The sequence below is a fragment of the Ammospiza caudacuta genome, chromosome 20 (genome assembly GCF_027887145.1).
Source record: "Ammospiza caudacuta isolate bAmmCau1 chromosome 20, bAmmCau1.pri, whole genome shotgun sequence".
NCBI classification, from domain to species: Eukaryota; Metazoa; Chordata; class Aves; order Passeriformes; family Passerellidae; genus Ammospiza; species Ammospiza caudacuta.
The window spans coordinates 10,358,078-10,371,688 of record NC_080612.1 but is presented as its reverse complement, the minus strand read 5'-3'; the positions used below and the strand labels follow the sequence as shown (position 1 = coordinate 10,371,688).

The window sequence follows — 13,611 nt, the reverse complement described above, 5'->3', positions numbered from 1 at the left end:
AACCTCCCACCGCGCCAACCCACACCTGGGGTACAGGGACAGGGTTAATGTGCTGGAAGGTGGCACAGAGCTCCCGCCCGCTGGGGCCCGTGCCCACCGTGCCAACCCACACCTGGGGGCACAGGGACAAGGTTAATGTGCTGGAAGGTGGCACAGAGCTCCTGCCCGCTGGGGCCCGTGCCCACTGTGCCAACCCACACCTGGGGGCACAGGGAACAAGGTTAATCCTAAACCAGCCTGGAGAAAGCTCAACATTTCATTATTGATCCTGCTAAGTGTGAGAGAAATGTGCTGGAAGGTGGCACAGAGCTCCTGCCCGCCAACCTCCCACCGTGCCAACCCACACCTGGGGGCACAGGGACAGGGTTAATCCTAAACCAGCCTGGAGAAACCACAGCAGGCTCAAGAATGGCATTTAAGTGAGAAAGAAACGTTGAGATATTTGTTAAATTCTTTTTGGCACTTGAAGTGCAGTAATTGATATTGCTAAGAGCCATCTCATACAGCACAAGCAACTTTTCCAGGGAAATTTGTCTAAAATTGCCTCTTAATTCATTTTAAAATGTCATTTTCCATTGCATTAAGCCAAGCAACAGTCTGGACCTCTCTTTTAACTGACAGAATGAGTCTGCCATCACTTTTATTTGGTTTTTGCACCATGGGCAGCATTAGATGGGAAGAGCCAAGCCCAGCTTACCTGGGAATTCCGGATAACGTGATTGGCCTCCAGCTGAATGGAAAACTTCACACCAAGCTCTGAGGAAAAGGAATCCATGGGAGAGAGAGTGCCTGATGTCAGAACAATTGTTCTGACTTCATTTAAGTCAGAAAAAGCCTAGGTGGGAGAAAGAAAAGCAAGAATTTAGAAGATCAATGCAATCTCTTTCAGATTCGACATGTATTTGTTATCACTCAGATTATTTTATCTTTTCTTCACACTCAGCTCACCACAGCAGGGTTCAAGCACCAGAAGTTCAGCATGTGGACAAGGGTTTTCTGCCTTGAACTCTTTTTGTGCTTGGGCCTTGGGAAGAAGGAACTTTTATCTGCATCATCACGTTGGTCTTCAGTCATCCAGGTGTAAGTTTGTTGTAGAGCAACCCTGTAATCATCTGCAAACCTACACAGAGACAGAAATATCAGTAAAAACTACAATTAAGCAACCAAATTGTGAGCATTCAGCTGATAAATGTTAGGCCTGACCTGCTGTTCTCTTTGAAGAGACAGGAAAGGACCATGAACAGGCCCTTGAGCATGATCTGTGCTGCAGGGCTCACAACTGGCACCTCAATAATTTCCTCTCTCCCATGCATAGAAACTTTTTCTTCTTTTTCCAGGACAGCAGCAAGATGTTTCTGCAAGAGGCAAATTCCATATTAACAACATTCTAAGTGTCTTCTGAAAACCAGAGTTAATAGAGATACAAGACCGTCAGCTCACTGCTTTAAAAGTTCATTTAAAATAAAGTCAGAGGGAAAGGGAACAACACTTTCAATTTTTAACAATGGTTTTAACATAACTGGCTTACACAGAAAGGAGGGATAAACTTGAAAATAGGGTAAAAACATTTCAACATTCAATAAAAATGCAGCTGGATAAAACAGGCAAAAATATCACTGGCTCAATGGTTCAATTTAAATAATTGTATGTGAGTAATTGTATCCTTCAAAACATTGCTTCTCCACAAATTCCAGTAGCTCGAGTGGGTTACTCCTGGTTTTCATCAGGAATCCTTTTCAGACAATTTTCAGTATTGCAGTAAATGAAAAACCTGTTTCCATTTAACTTCTGTGCATTTGGAGATGTTTAACACCACAATATTATGCATGGTGCTGCTCATTTATACAGCACACAACATTACCTGTAAAATGGGGAAAGTAATGCCAGTTATTCCCATTTGGTACAGAAAGTTGAGCATTTCTTTGCCACTCCACACCTTGCAGGCACTTTCAAAGGCTCTCTCCACCAGCTGCCCAGAGCTCTCCTGCAGCCAGCTGAAAGACAGAAAAAGCACAAATCATTTCAGCATTGATTTGAGAGATTTAGAGACACTTTGCACGTACAAAGCAAACCTCAAAAATTGCACCAGACTCCTAAGATGATGACAAATGTTTTACTACATGTAAGGAGAGAGATTCTGCTTTTCCTTTCTGCCTGTTTTTCACTGTTCAACTCCCATGGAACTGCTTTGGATGCAGCTCATTGAAATGAGAAGGAAATTTCTCCCCACATGTTTATACTTCATATAATAGATAATAAAGAAAATGAATTAAAATGTAATTTCCTCTTCTGACATGTCAGGCTCACTCAAGCAAGACTTCTGCTGCATATCTGAATCCACTCATCACTGCTCCAATTGCTGCAGGTTGGTTTATCCCTGTCAACTGCTGACTTTCCAATTAAAAACCAATCCTGAGGCATGAAATGAACACTTTTCATATTTACACAGGGAAAGTGGGACAATAGAGAGTGCCCATTTACACCTACCCCAGGTACTGGCACTGCTGCAAATGAAGCAGAATTATAATTGGAATATAATGCAAAATGGGACTGATTGAGCTAAACATGGAGAGCATCTCGTTTGTGGCAGAGCTGGAATTTTCTGAGTGAGCCTGTCCTCCTTCACCCCTGCAGCACCACAAGCCCTGTCCCTGGTTAGAGAAGCAGCTCCTCCTCTCCCTGCCAGGAAAGGCTGGAGCTGTCTGCTCCATCAAGAGGCAGGAGGCATTGAAAGGACAGCTGTCAGTGCTGCAAGAGCTCAAAATATTTACCTGCAAATCCAGTTCTTCATTAGCAACTCAAGAGCAAGGCTCTGGGACTGCTTCAGTTCTACATTTCCTGCCCTGTCACCATAAATAATTTGATCCATGGAACAATTAAAATATAACTTCCCTTCTGTCAGGTTAAATGCAAACAAAGCCCACCAATGCTGCCACAACAATCACTTCCTTGGATAAAATTTGCTTGATCTCATTAAGGAATGGTGATCACTAAGACTAAGGCCCCAATTCCTCAAATGTAACATCAAAAAGACCTGGAATTGAAATCAGGACAAGGCCCCTGTGACAGGAATTAAACAGATTTATAATGGGTAAAACACTTCAGGAAATGTAAAACATTTCCCTGTTATGAACTTCAAACCATCACATACTTTTGAAATAATAAATGCAAATACAAACTTAACACAATGGCCAAATAGCACAAAAAATACCTTAAATTATCAAATAAATTCCATCTAACATTAAAGCACTTACTTGCAAAGCCTGTTAAATTATTTTTAGAGCTAAGCAGAAAGCATAAATAAAATTAGCTTGATTCCCAGAAAGGTTATCTCTGGTTTTGAAGTGAAAATTGCTGTATGCAGTATTTCCAGGAAAAGAATGAAGGGATGTTGCACACATGCCTTCAATTCCAGGAAGAGTATTTGCTGCTTCCCTCAGTAGCAGAAAATGCCCCTGTTGACACAGCATGTTCCACTGCCCACAGGGACCAGCCCTGCTCAATGTGCAGCAGAGCCTGCCAGAGCCTCCCCTGGCCCAGCTGCAAACTCCTCACTCCCAGAGCTCACTGCAGCACTGTGGCACCAAGCCCATCCTTAAGTGCTTTTTGCAATGAGGGCCCAGGATCTTTAGAGTGAAATAAGATTTTTTTTCTAGCTCCCCATGCATTTGGCAAAGCCATGGCACTGTGCAGGTGCATTTTACCTGTTACTGGCTATTTACACCCAGTCTTCTGCTTTCCAGTAGCTGCTTTTCATGCTGCTGGCAGATTTGCCAAGACAATCAACCTCAGTTTTCCTGATAAGGTTAAAAAGCTTGAGGCAATCAAATCTTCAGCCACGCTGTTCTTATCTTTTACTGAAGTTTAACATTTGAAATATCCAAGGTAGCAGAATTTGCTTCTGCCAAGCAGAAAAGTCCCTTGTCTCTGTGTGACACAAACATCAACTGTGAGCAGGGAGTGAGGATGGGAGAGTGAACTCCTCCTGTGCTGCTGCGGCAAAATGAAGATTCTGCACACACTGGAGCAGAACTCGGTTAACTGCAGCACTTGTAGCATTATTCACTTTTTTCTGCTGACTTTGATACTTCTACTTCCCCCAAAAGACTTTGCCCTGGACCTCTTGTTTCTTCCTGGGCTTCTGTCCATTTCCTTTTGTTACATCCCCTCTCAGGATTTTCAACTTAGGCTCAGCTGTTCCCCTTCCAGGAAGTTGTTTCCCAGGGAAAACAAAGGGCATGACTGACAAATTCACTTTCAACTAGGAAGACTTCAGTTGATTCCAATCTGATTCCAAGAACAGATTCCAAATACTTTCTGTCCAAGGCTCTGAAAGCATTCTATAAACATTAACTTGTTAATTCTTTGACAAAATAATGCTATTATTATTTGTCAAATATGCAAATGTGTGAAACATAAAAATTCACCTTATGAAAATTTTCATACTGAGATTTATAAACAGGAGTCCAAAAAAGCCCCATAAAGAGCACAAGATTTTTCAAAAGAGAATTTCAATGTTTCCATGTGAGACCAGCAGTTCTTCTAATAGATCAAACCCTGTGGATTCCTCAAATGAACATAAATCAAACAACTGCATAGCTGTACGTGAACCTCTGTTGAATTTCTCTAATGTGACAGAGTAACACCATACCATACACCTAAAGGTAATTTGATAAATATTAATTGATAGAAAGCAATAAAAGGTTGCCTTACTTGATCAAGGAGCAGCAGACAGCTCGGAGGGGCTCGTGGTGCTTCTGCCTGATGCTGTTGCTGACCATGAAGTCGAGCTCCTCGCGGGCAGCGCGCAGCTGGCTCTCGGTGACCCCGTAGCTCACGGACTCCCGAGCACAGTCCTCAATGTTGTGGGCTTCATCCAAAATGACTACTTGGTCCTTTAGGTTAATGTCCATCTGAAAAAGGTAATTATTGTCTGGTGAAACCGAGTCAAAGACATGAGAGACAGCAACTAACAGGAGCCTGCTAAAAAATGGATATTCTGCAGCACAGTGCAAATGAAGCTTTTCAGGTTTTGGATCAATTTTCATAACCTAGAAAATATCCAAGGGAAAAAAAACCCGGGAGTTATTTTATAGATATTATTTTGGACATGAACGGGATGTCAGCTGACCACAGAAACAAAACATCCAGTGGATAATTCCTTTTAAATTCTTCTTTTTACCTTCTTGCCACTTGTCCCCAGTGTACTCACACTGTCCCGGATCTGTGGGTCCAGCAGATAGTTGTAGGGACAGAACACGATGTCTGCCCCCACCATGAGCTCCCTGGCTGCAAAGTAGGGGCAGGCACGAAGCTTCCTGCCCAGCCTCACCAGGTCCTCAATGTCCCAGGCCTGGTACAGCCCATGGGCAGGCTGCAGGGCATGCTGCTCGCTCAGCTTGTGAGCACCGTGGTAATAAGAGCAGGACTTGCCCTGCAAGCAAACAAGTGCACAGACTTAGGGGGTACAAGAAATAACAAAAACCAAACAGGCTAAAATCTCCCAAAGTTCCATGCATTTGGCTGTTTCTCAGAAAGATTTCTAACAGCTGCTCTTTATGCCAGACATTAACAGCTCATGTCATGTAAATCCATGTTTCTAAAATGTACATCAATAAGGGACACTTCTTTCTTCTTCATTTATAAACCCAGATATAATTTAAATCTTATTACACCATTAACCTGGCAGTCATAAATCTTATTCCTGCCACCATAAGTTTTTACAGTGTATCAACATTTTCTAACAATTAATATTTAGTTTTAATGCCACCAGGTGGTATTTAACCAATATAATATAAAGAAGTAAAAAATATTACTCATTCTAGCTGTTAAATCTGACTTTGTTCAATGAATGCTCATTTTCTCAAATCAAATTACTCACATGTTTTCCTTCCAGCAACTCTACACACATTTCACTCCTGTTACTACTGCTGGACACCACAGGATGAATGCAGGTGTAATCCCTGCTGGACAGGATTGTCATGGGCACACAGGAATACGCTGTCCTCTTCAGCTCCCTGCTGATCTGGCTGATTTGCTTGTGTGTTCGTGTCCCAAAAAAAATTTTGGGAACACACAACCGATCTCCGTTCTCCTTCTTCTTTGAGTGACTGGGATCTTTACCTGGTTCCTTCCCAGAAGCACAGGAACACTCAGTGCAAGGGCCAGGAGGCTGCAAAGCAAGACAAAAAGATGATGCACAAAATCCCAGTGTGGTATGAATGTGCTACATCTGCTGATGGTCTGCAAAGTGCCCTCTGGGGTAACTGCTTCAGTCACCAGGGCTGCCCATCAAACTGCAACAAGTTCTGCAATGTTAAAGCATCACATCCCTGTGCCTGGAAATATCTAAATAAAACCCTCCAGTGATCACAATTTTATCATAACCCAATCAGAAAGAATTATTAATCCAGTGGAATATTTACACACATGAATAATGCAAATGAAGCTTCTCACATTGAAGCTCCAGCTCAGGACACTCCTGTTACAGAGCAAGAGTCCAAAACCTTCAATGAAGAAAACTTGGAACAGACACTCAAATTAAAATTTTTTTTTCCTTAAAGACAGTTCAGGGACTCTGTGTGCAGATAAAACACTGCACCACTCCATTAGAAACATGTTTGCTGTGCCATTCTGCCAAAGGCCATTGAGTAGCCAGGGAATAAAGGAAACACAGGGAATAATTCTAAACAGAACCTAATCCTGTAAAATATTTGTTAAAAGCCATTTTTGTTCTGCCATCAGAACATTAAATACTGAAATAAATGACATGAAATTGTCACAATGAATTTGAAGAGCCACACAGGAAACCAGGAACTCCAGTGTAACCATGTCCAAACACACCTCTCATGGAAAATAGAGAGTTCTCCCAGAGCCAGACAGTTTGTACTGGGCTCAGGTGGCAGTGCAGGTAACAACACGCTCACTGCAGCACTCCTCCCTGCCCTTCATTGTACCAGTAAGATCATCCATGACAAACAAATGCTAAGTCATGCTGTGTGTTACACCACAATCCTGGGGATCAAGCTGTCTCCAGCTCTCACTGCAAGGAACAGCAATTCGTGCTCCCCTCAGCCCCAGCCAGCCCTGTGTGCCATTAAATATGACAATACATGATAGAAAGCATGTAAATGTAGCCCTCAGAGCTGCCACTCACTGGGATAAAAGCTTCCCTGATGTGCCAAACAAACAGGCCTCAGAGCAGATAAAGTTACAGCCATGCTGGAATTGTTACATTCCCCTCTCAGGTTGCCAGGACCAGCAGATTTCATTACCCTGTGCTGCCACATGAAATAGCCAGTTCCAAATATCCTGCCTTCTATATTGAATCATTACTTATTCACTGCCAGGATAAAAAGAGGAGTTATGAATGGGGCTCTTGTCAGCAGGCAGGCAGCAAACAGCTGACACATGGTATAGGTTACATATGTGCAGGGCTCACACTAAAGCCCCAATGCTACCTTGATATTTCTATCACTTACATTCTGCTCTGCTCCTGGAAATAATGAAAACCACACTACCAAGCTAAAAATTAATGTAATTGAAGCAGTGGCTGTGTAGGGCCTTGAAGAATATTTCTATCTTTTAATTTTAATCCAAGTCAGATTGTGTTTTCAGAGGGAAAAACAACACACAGGACACCAAGAGGAGACTTTACCACCAATATTTCACTGCTGTGCTAAGCCAAATAAAAATAATTGAAAAATATTAGGACCCATCAGGCAGCTGTTTTGCCAGAGTTCTTAGAACAACAGGAAAATGCAGCTCAAATTAATATATAAAATCATGACCAGAAGGTTCTCCTGTGATGGGCTTAGAATACCAGATATTATTCTTTGCATAAAAAAGAAATAAAGTGTTCTTATGTGTGAGGCTTATAAATTACAGGATTTTACAGGTGGGATTAAAAGTTTGGTTTAAGAGGTTTGGGATTGGTATAATACTGGCATTAAGAAGCACTTTAGCCATTATTCCAGCACTAAAATGTTACCTTTAACTTTGAGAAAAGTTTTATGTTCAAAAAACACTCAAACCCACAATACTGAGCAAGTTGTAAACTCAGGCTGATTTTATAGTGAGTAGTTAAGAAATAAAAGTGCCTGCAGTAGTCAGAGCATTTCTGAAAGCCACAGCCACCATTAGCCCAAATACTTTAATAAATAAAACCTTTTAGGAGGCCCTTCATAATGAAGAAAAACTTTAGAAAATTGGTTAAAACACAGTTTAAAGGCTGAGTTCTCCATATTCTTTCCACATTACTCCAGTGAGTCAATTTGCATTAGAATCCTTAAAATACATCTTTAAATTTTATAAAAGGCAAACTATTTTAACTCTGTATTTCTCCAAGAACCAACTGTGGATCTTATGGCAACACCTAACGTGGTGTTCCTCTCCCATTCCTGCAGCACAAAGAAAGAAAACTCTCCATGAACAAGGGGTTTCCCGGGCAGTGTTCTCTCCAAGCACAAATTTTTACACTCATACCACAAAGATAATTAGAAAATGTTTCAATTTATCTATGAAGGAATTAGGGGAGGGCTGATTAGAAATAATTCATACTGAGACAACAGAATTGCATTTCATAATACCCTCTGGCTTCAGAACTAAACCTGTTTTCAGCTGTTGGAATCTGAAAGAGGGATTTTCATTTGGAAGAGGGCAAAAAAAGATCCTGCTGCACTTTGTGCAGTATTTAATCAGAAACACCCAGGAACAGATGCCATTAGAGATCAGATATCAGCCTATATGGACCTTAGGCTAATGCAGCTTGTTTGGACTTTTGTCAGGGCTAGATAAACCAGCCTATCACATCAATATTTATATGGCAAAAACGTGGAAGTCCGATTAAAAAAGGAATAATCAAGTCCAGCAGCCTGTACTGTGTGTAAAATAGAGCTAAACAAACACTGGGGCTGTGATCTTTGAAACACAAAGAGGTAAGAGGAGTTCTTCATATCTCCAGCTACATTTCCCACTTACAAAGGCACCTGAATGCTGCAGCAGTGAATGTCTCTTGTGTGAAATATCACACAAGCACAATCTAGGCAGATATCAGCAGTGACATTAGCAGAGCTTTTCAGCTGCTCCTTTGGAAGCCCTCAGAAAGCCCAGTATTCTGCTGCTGCTGCAGCCTCTTGTTTAAAGCACACAAAGCAGCTGTTTATCCTCCCCAGTCACCAGCAGGTGAACCCAGTTCAATATTTATCACAGGCTTTCACAGATCACTGCTAACCAAGCAAACGTTTTAATTAAGCTGGAACTTGCTTCAAAGAGCTCATTGAAAACGTCAATCAGCAGGAAAAGGATCAGGTACGGTGTCAGGTGAGAGCATGTAATACAAATCCACAACTTTCTTCATCCCATCGTGGTAAATTAGCCCATTCTGGAGTCCAGACCCTGATTGTAACAGGCTGCCAGTCCCCTGGAATGTGTAACAGAAGTCACCCAAAGCCCATTGTGCAGGTTGTAAGCAATATGTTAAACTGCAATGGGCTAGCACATTAAGACAGATTCTTTTCACAGTTGTTTTTTGATACCCCAAGTGTTTGTTACACTACTCTCCATTTACTGTTTACTTTCTTCCCCTGCTGGAAATGGGGATTCCTTAACCCAGCTGCCCCAGTTTCTCAGGCCATATGCTCTGACAGAAGCAATCAAGAGAGTACCTGAGGTTATAATTTCCCCTTTAAACTCACACTGGAGCTGCCCTCCCTTGCAGGAGTTAATCCAGAGCTGGATTCCCAGGCTGGGAGTGAAGCAGCTGGGAGCAGCTTTGGGTGCTCAGCCACATGTGCAGGTGCTGGATGCAGCAGGGCTGGGAGCACAGAGCACCTCTCAGGCTCTTACAACAACCAACCCATTCTCCCTCCTGCAGGAGAAACAGGACTTGATAAGAAACTGAATCTGCTCTAAGAGGAGTGAGCACTGTAAAACACAGGATACTCAAAGGCAGCTTGCCTCAGTGAACAAGCAATGCTGTTATCAATCATTGTATCACCACAAACACACAGTCCATCAGGTGAGTGTTCAACGGGAGCTCTGCTGATTTCATTCCCTAAGCCACACCAAAAACCATTTTTATACCCAATACCTGTGCTCTGATGCTCTTCCTGTTGTAAACTAAATGCAGTTAAGGCTCAGAACTACTAATGACAAATCAGGCTTTACTTTCTGCAATTTCCTTGATACCAGACAAGTTCTGAGTCTGCTCATCACAGCAAAATAACACCTTATTCTGTCATCCTTAAAAAGAAACTTCAACAGAAGTGACCCCCTTTCTTTCTTCTTAGGTTACTTCTTTCTAAAGGTGTAGTAAACAACAGATTGTTTAGTTCTCAATTTTCTTCTAGACAAAAAATTTCTACAATTTCTACAAGTTTTAAATCAAATTTTTCATGTACCCATACCAAAGCACCAGAGGAAATTTTACAATCAGGAAGGACGAGAGTTCCTTTTATTTGAAAATGAACAGCACACTCTGGTGGCCTTTGGGTTTCCAACTGCCAACTGAAGCTCAGTGGCACAGAGCATTTCAAATCTTACTCAAACATCTACAGAGCTCTCCAAAACTAATAAAAAGTACCTCCCATCAAATGGCCTACAACACAGAGTCACTTTTTAAGGAAAATATTTAGCTCCCAGTATCTTACAGTAATCCTGTAGCTTTTGGTTTCCCTTGGGGTTACTACATCTCAGCTTGGCCTCTCACACTCAGCCCTCTACTGCCTCACACTCCCTCTTCTACTGCTTTGCCTCAACAAACATTTATGTAAAATCTATTTTCAAACAGTAAGAAATGCAGAAAATGCCCAACAAAGCTGCAGAAACAGGTGCAACCTGTAATTTAACTTCTGATGTGATACTTCTGCTACAGAAAATGGAAATAAAACCCAAAGCACTGAGGAACATTTGCATTAGCTTCAGTGTTTGCTCAAACTTCATTAAGCTGCATCTCATACATAACCCCTTCACATAAAATATTGTTTTAAATTGTTCTTGAACTAACACTCTGGTGTAAAAGATATTTCGGAATTACTCACTGTTTGGGGAGAACAAGTAGTGGTTTTCATGCTTTTTTCAGAGTGAACAATCAGCTCTCCATTTTTCTTCTGATGATAAACTTCCAGAGCATCAACCAGCTGCACTCCTTTAGCAAGGCAGTGACGTTTTCTCACCTGCTGGGGAAAGCACCAGTGGGAAAATGCCCAGGGCACAGGGATGTGCTCACACTGGCAGCCCTGCTCTTGTTTCAGCTGAGTCTGCTTTAGTAACTGGGCATCAACAGTTTAACCAAGTCAGCCACACACAGGTCATTGAGGAAAGCTATAAAGTTTTAATTATAAAGAATCTGTAGTTATTGCTGAGCTTTTCTGCTTTGCTTTCCCACTGTTACAGAACTTACAGAAATCATAACACCATCAAATGGGAATAAATGTATTTGGGGATATTACTTGCTTAAATGTGAAAGGGTTTAGGACGGGGTACAATGGACAATTTAGTGCAACAGTGGACTCCTTTGTAACAAATACCAATAAAAATGAACAAAACCCTGTCACTAAACTGTGACTGTGATGTGATTCACTCATTCCCCACACCCTCCCCTATAACATGAACTGGATTTGAGAGTTTGCCTGAGCTACACCCAGATGATTTCACTGCTCACCTGCTGCTCTGTCTCTAAAGGACGAATCCTCTTCCTGTCCACCTGGAAATCATCATTCTCACTGGCATGAAGGGATAACTTCTTTTTGGCAGACAGCTTTGAAGCCAGTGTTTCATTTTCCTTACATTCTGTAATTAACAAAATCAAATGGATGTCCATTACTAGGGATGCATTAAATAAGGGCAACATTTTAAAATGTAACTACTACAGAACAGTAACTGCTAGAATTGCTATAAATTATATGGTGTAGGAAACAGTGTTAATTTCTAGACAGATTAAGCACTGTACAGATTTCATGCAGGGCACAACCAGGGCTGCCACTGTGATGGTCAAAAACCATCCCTGGCCTAAAGCAGCAGAATTTGAGCTGCCTACAGCTGAGGTTACCTGTGCTTGGCAGAGGGCTCCCAGGTCTCCTGGAAGTTCCTGGCTCAGGACAATTGGCAGAACAAGGAGCACTGGGAGTCCCACTCGCTGCAGCCTCGCTGCTCCTGGCCTGGGAGTGACACCTGCAGTGACAGGGGGGGGATGGCGCTGCCTTCCTGTCCTCCTTGTCACACGACGAGCTTGGCACTGACTTCTCTGGGGGACAAAGTCATTTATCTGTCACTAACAGCACCATGAGGAGGGCAGCTCAGTGCCAGTCCAGCTGAACCAGCTGTGGTCACCTCTGCAGAGCACAGGAAGGAAACAGCTCCCTCCTCCCATCAATCCACACACCCCATGAGGATTTTCCTCCATTCCCTTCTGGGATCTAAGCCCAGCTCAGCATTCCTGCTCCACACTGCCATTAAGGCAAGGTGCCAGTGGTGGGCCCAGACTGAAACCAAATGTTTAAGGGCTGATGGAAACCAATTAATTATTTTATATTTTGTAATAAAAGCTGTGCAGACACTCTGACACTCACCATACAAAGCCTGCTGCCATGATAGTGCAGAACAAAGTAAGGCCAAGCTTTTGCCACTTCCTGTGGGGCTCTCCAGCAAACAGTGCTGCCTGTTATTCAAGCCTTTCACAATCTTCAAGGGGAATAAAATAAACAGAATTAACAGAAAACAAAGCAGATGTGTTTAGCTAATCTTAGCAATAATGGCCTAATGTCCAGCCTAAACTTTCCCTGGCACATCCTAAGGCTGTGCCCTCTTGTCCTGTCACTGGTGAAAACTCTTAAAAAATCTTTAAATATAAATGCAATAATTCATTTAGAAAAGTGCCCCTAAAAAATAGAAACTTCTTGAAATATTACTGTACATAATTCTTCTGTTTAGATAATGAGGCTTACTAAATCATTCCCCACCCTATAAACCTGAACATTTGTATATAACTGTAATTACAGCACAACTGGATACTCATAAACATTCTTACAGCACAAGGAACTTGTTTCTGGGCATAAATGCTCCCAAATCCAAAATGTACTTCAAGATTCCCTACCCATGGCTCAGACACTGCCCAGCACAGAGAACACTGAGTGGTTACCACTGAATTCAAGATACCACAAGCTCTGAATTCCACGTGTCACCTTTCTGAATGCTGGCAGAGATTCTGGAACTCCAAATATTGGCAAACACAAGCTCTGAGTGTGGCAAATGCCAGGACAAAGGGTACTCACAGCGTTCATCATGGCCAGCTGGGAGGGGTAAGCCTTGCAGGGGAACAGGATCTTCACCCCCCCTATGGTGTACTGTGCCCCCTCAGAAGGCATGGCCAGCTCTCCTCCTGCCTGCTTCAGCTTCAACACTGCAATTCAAACACAGCGCTGGTGACTCAGTGCTAGCAAACAATAAATAAATAAAAACACCATGAGCTGCACACAGCACTTCAGGTTCTGTTAGACTGGAGATAGAACCCAAATCCATGCAGGAAAAATATTTTAGAATATTAAGTGACTAAAACCAGCCAGTTTTTAACTCTAGAGGTCCATCAGCTTGAACTGCAAGATGTCATAAACT

General features: G+C 42.3%; 1 protein-coding gene across 1 annotated transcript in view; it reads right to left on the bottom strand.

The window, feature by feature from the left end:
• The window catches only part of BRIP1 (BRCA1 interacting helicase 1), a 55,554-nt gene extending 42,164 nt beyond the window's left edge, over positions 1–13,390 (bottom strand). Inside the window, exons 1-12 of the mRNA XM_058818051.1 lie at positions 13,272–13,390; positions 12,570–12,681; positions 12,050–12,244; positions 11,663–11,790; positions 11,040–11,174; positions 5,882–6,172; positions 5,213–5,434; positions 4,714–4,913; positions 1,862–1,994; positions 1,204–1,355; positions 949–1,120; positions 698–835 (exon numbers count right to left, since the gene is read on the bottom strand). Of these exons, the coding sequence (XP_058674034.1) occupies positions 698–835; positions 949–1,120; positions 1,204–1,355; positions 1,862–1,994; positions 4,714–4,913; positions 5,213–5,434; positions 5,882–6,172; positions 11,040–11,174; positions 11,663–11,790; positions 12,050–12,244; positions 12,570–12,681; positions 13,272–13,364 (1,971 nt within the window). The 5' untranslated portion in view covers positions 13,365–13,390. The remainder of the gene's footprint in view (positions 1–697; positions 836–948; positions 1,121–1,203; positions 1,356–1,861; positions 1,995–4,713; positions 4,914–5,212; positions 5,435–5,881; positions 6,173–11,039; positions 11,175–11,662; positions 11,791–12,049; positions 12,245–12,569; positions 12,682–13,271) is intronic.
• Between the last annotated feature and the right edge of the window lie 221 nt (positions 13,391–13,611).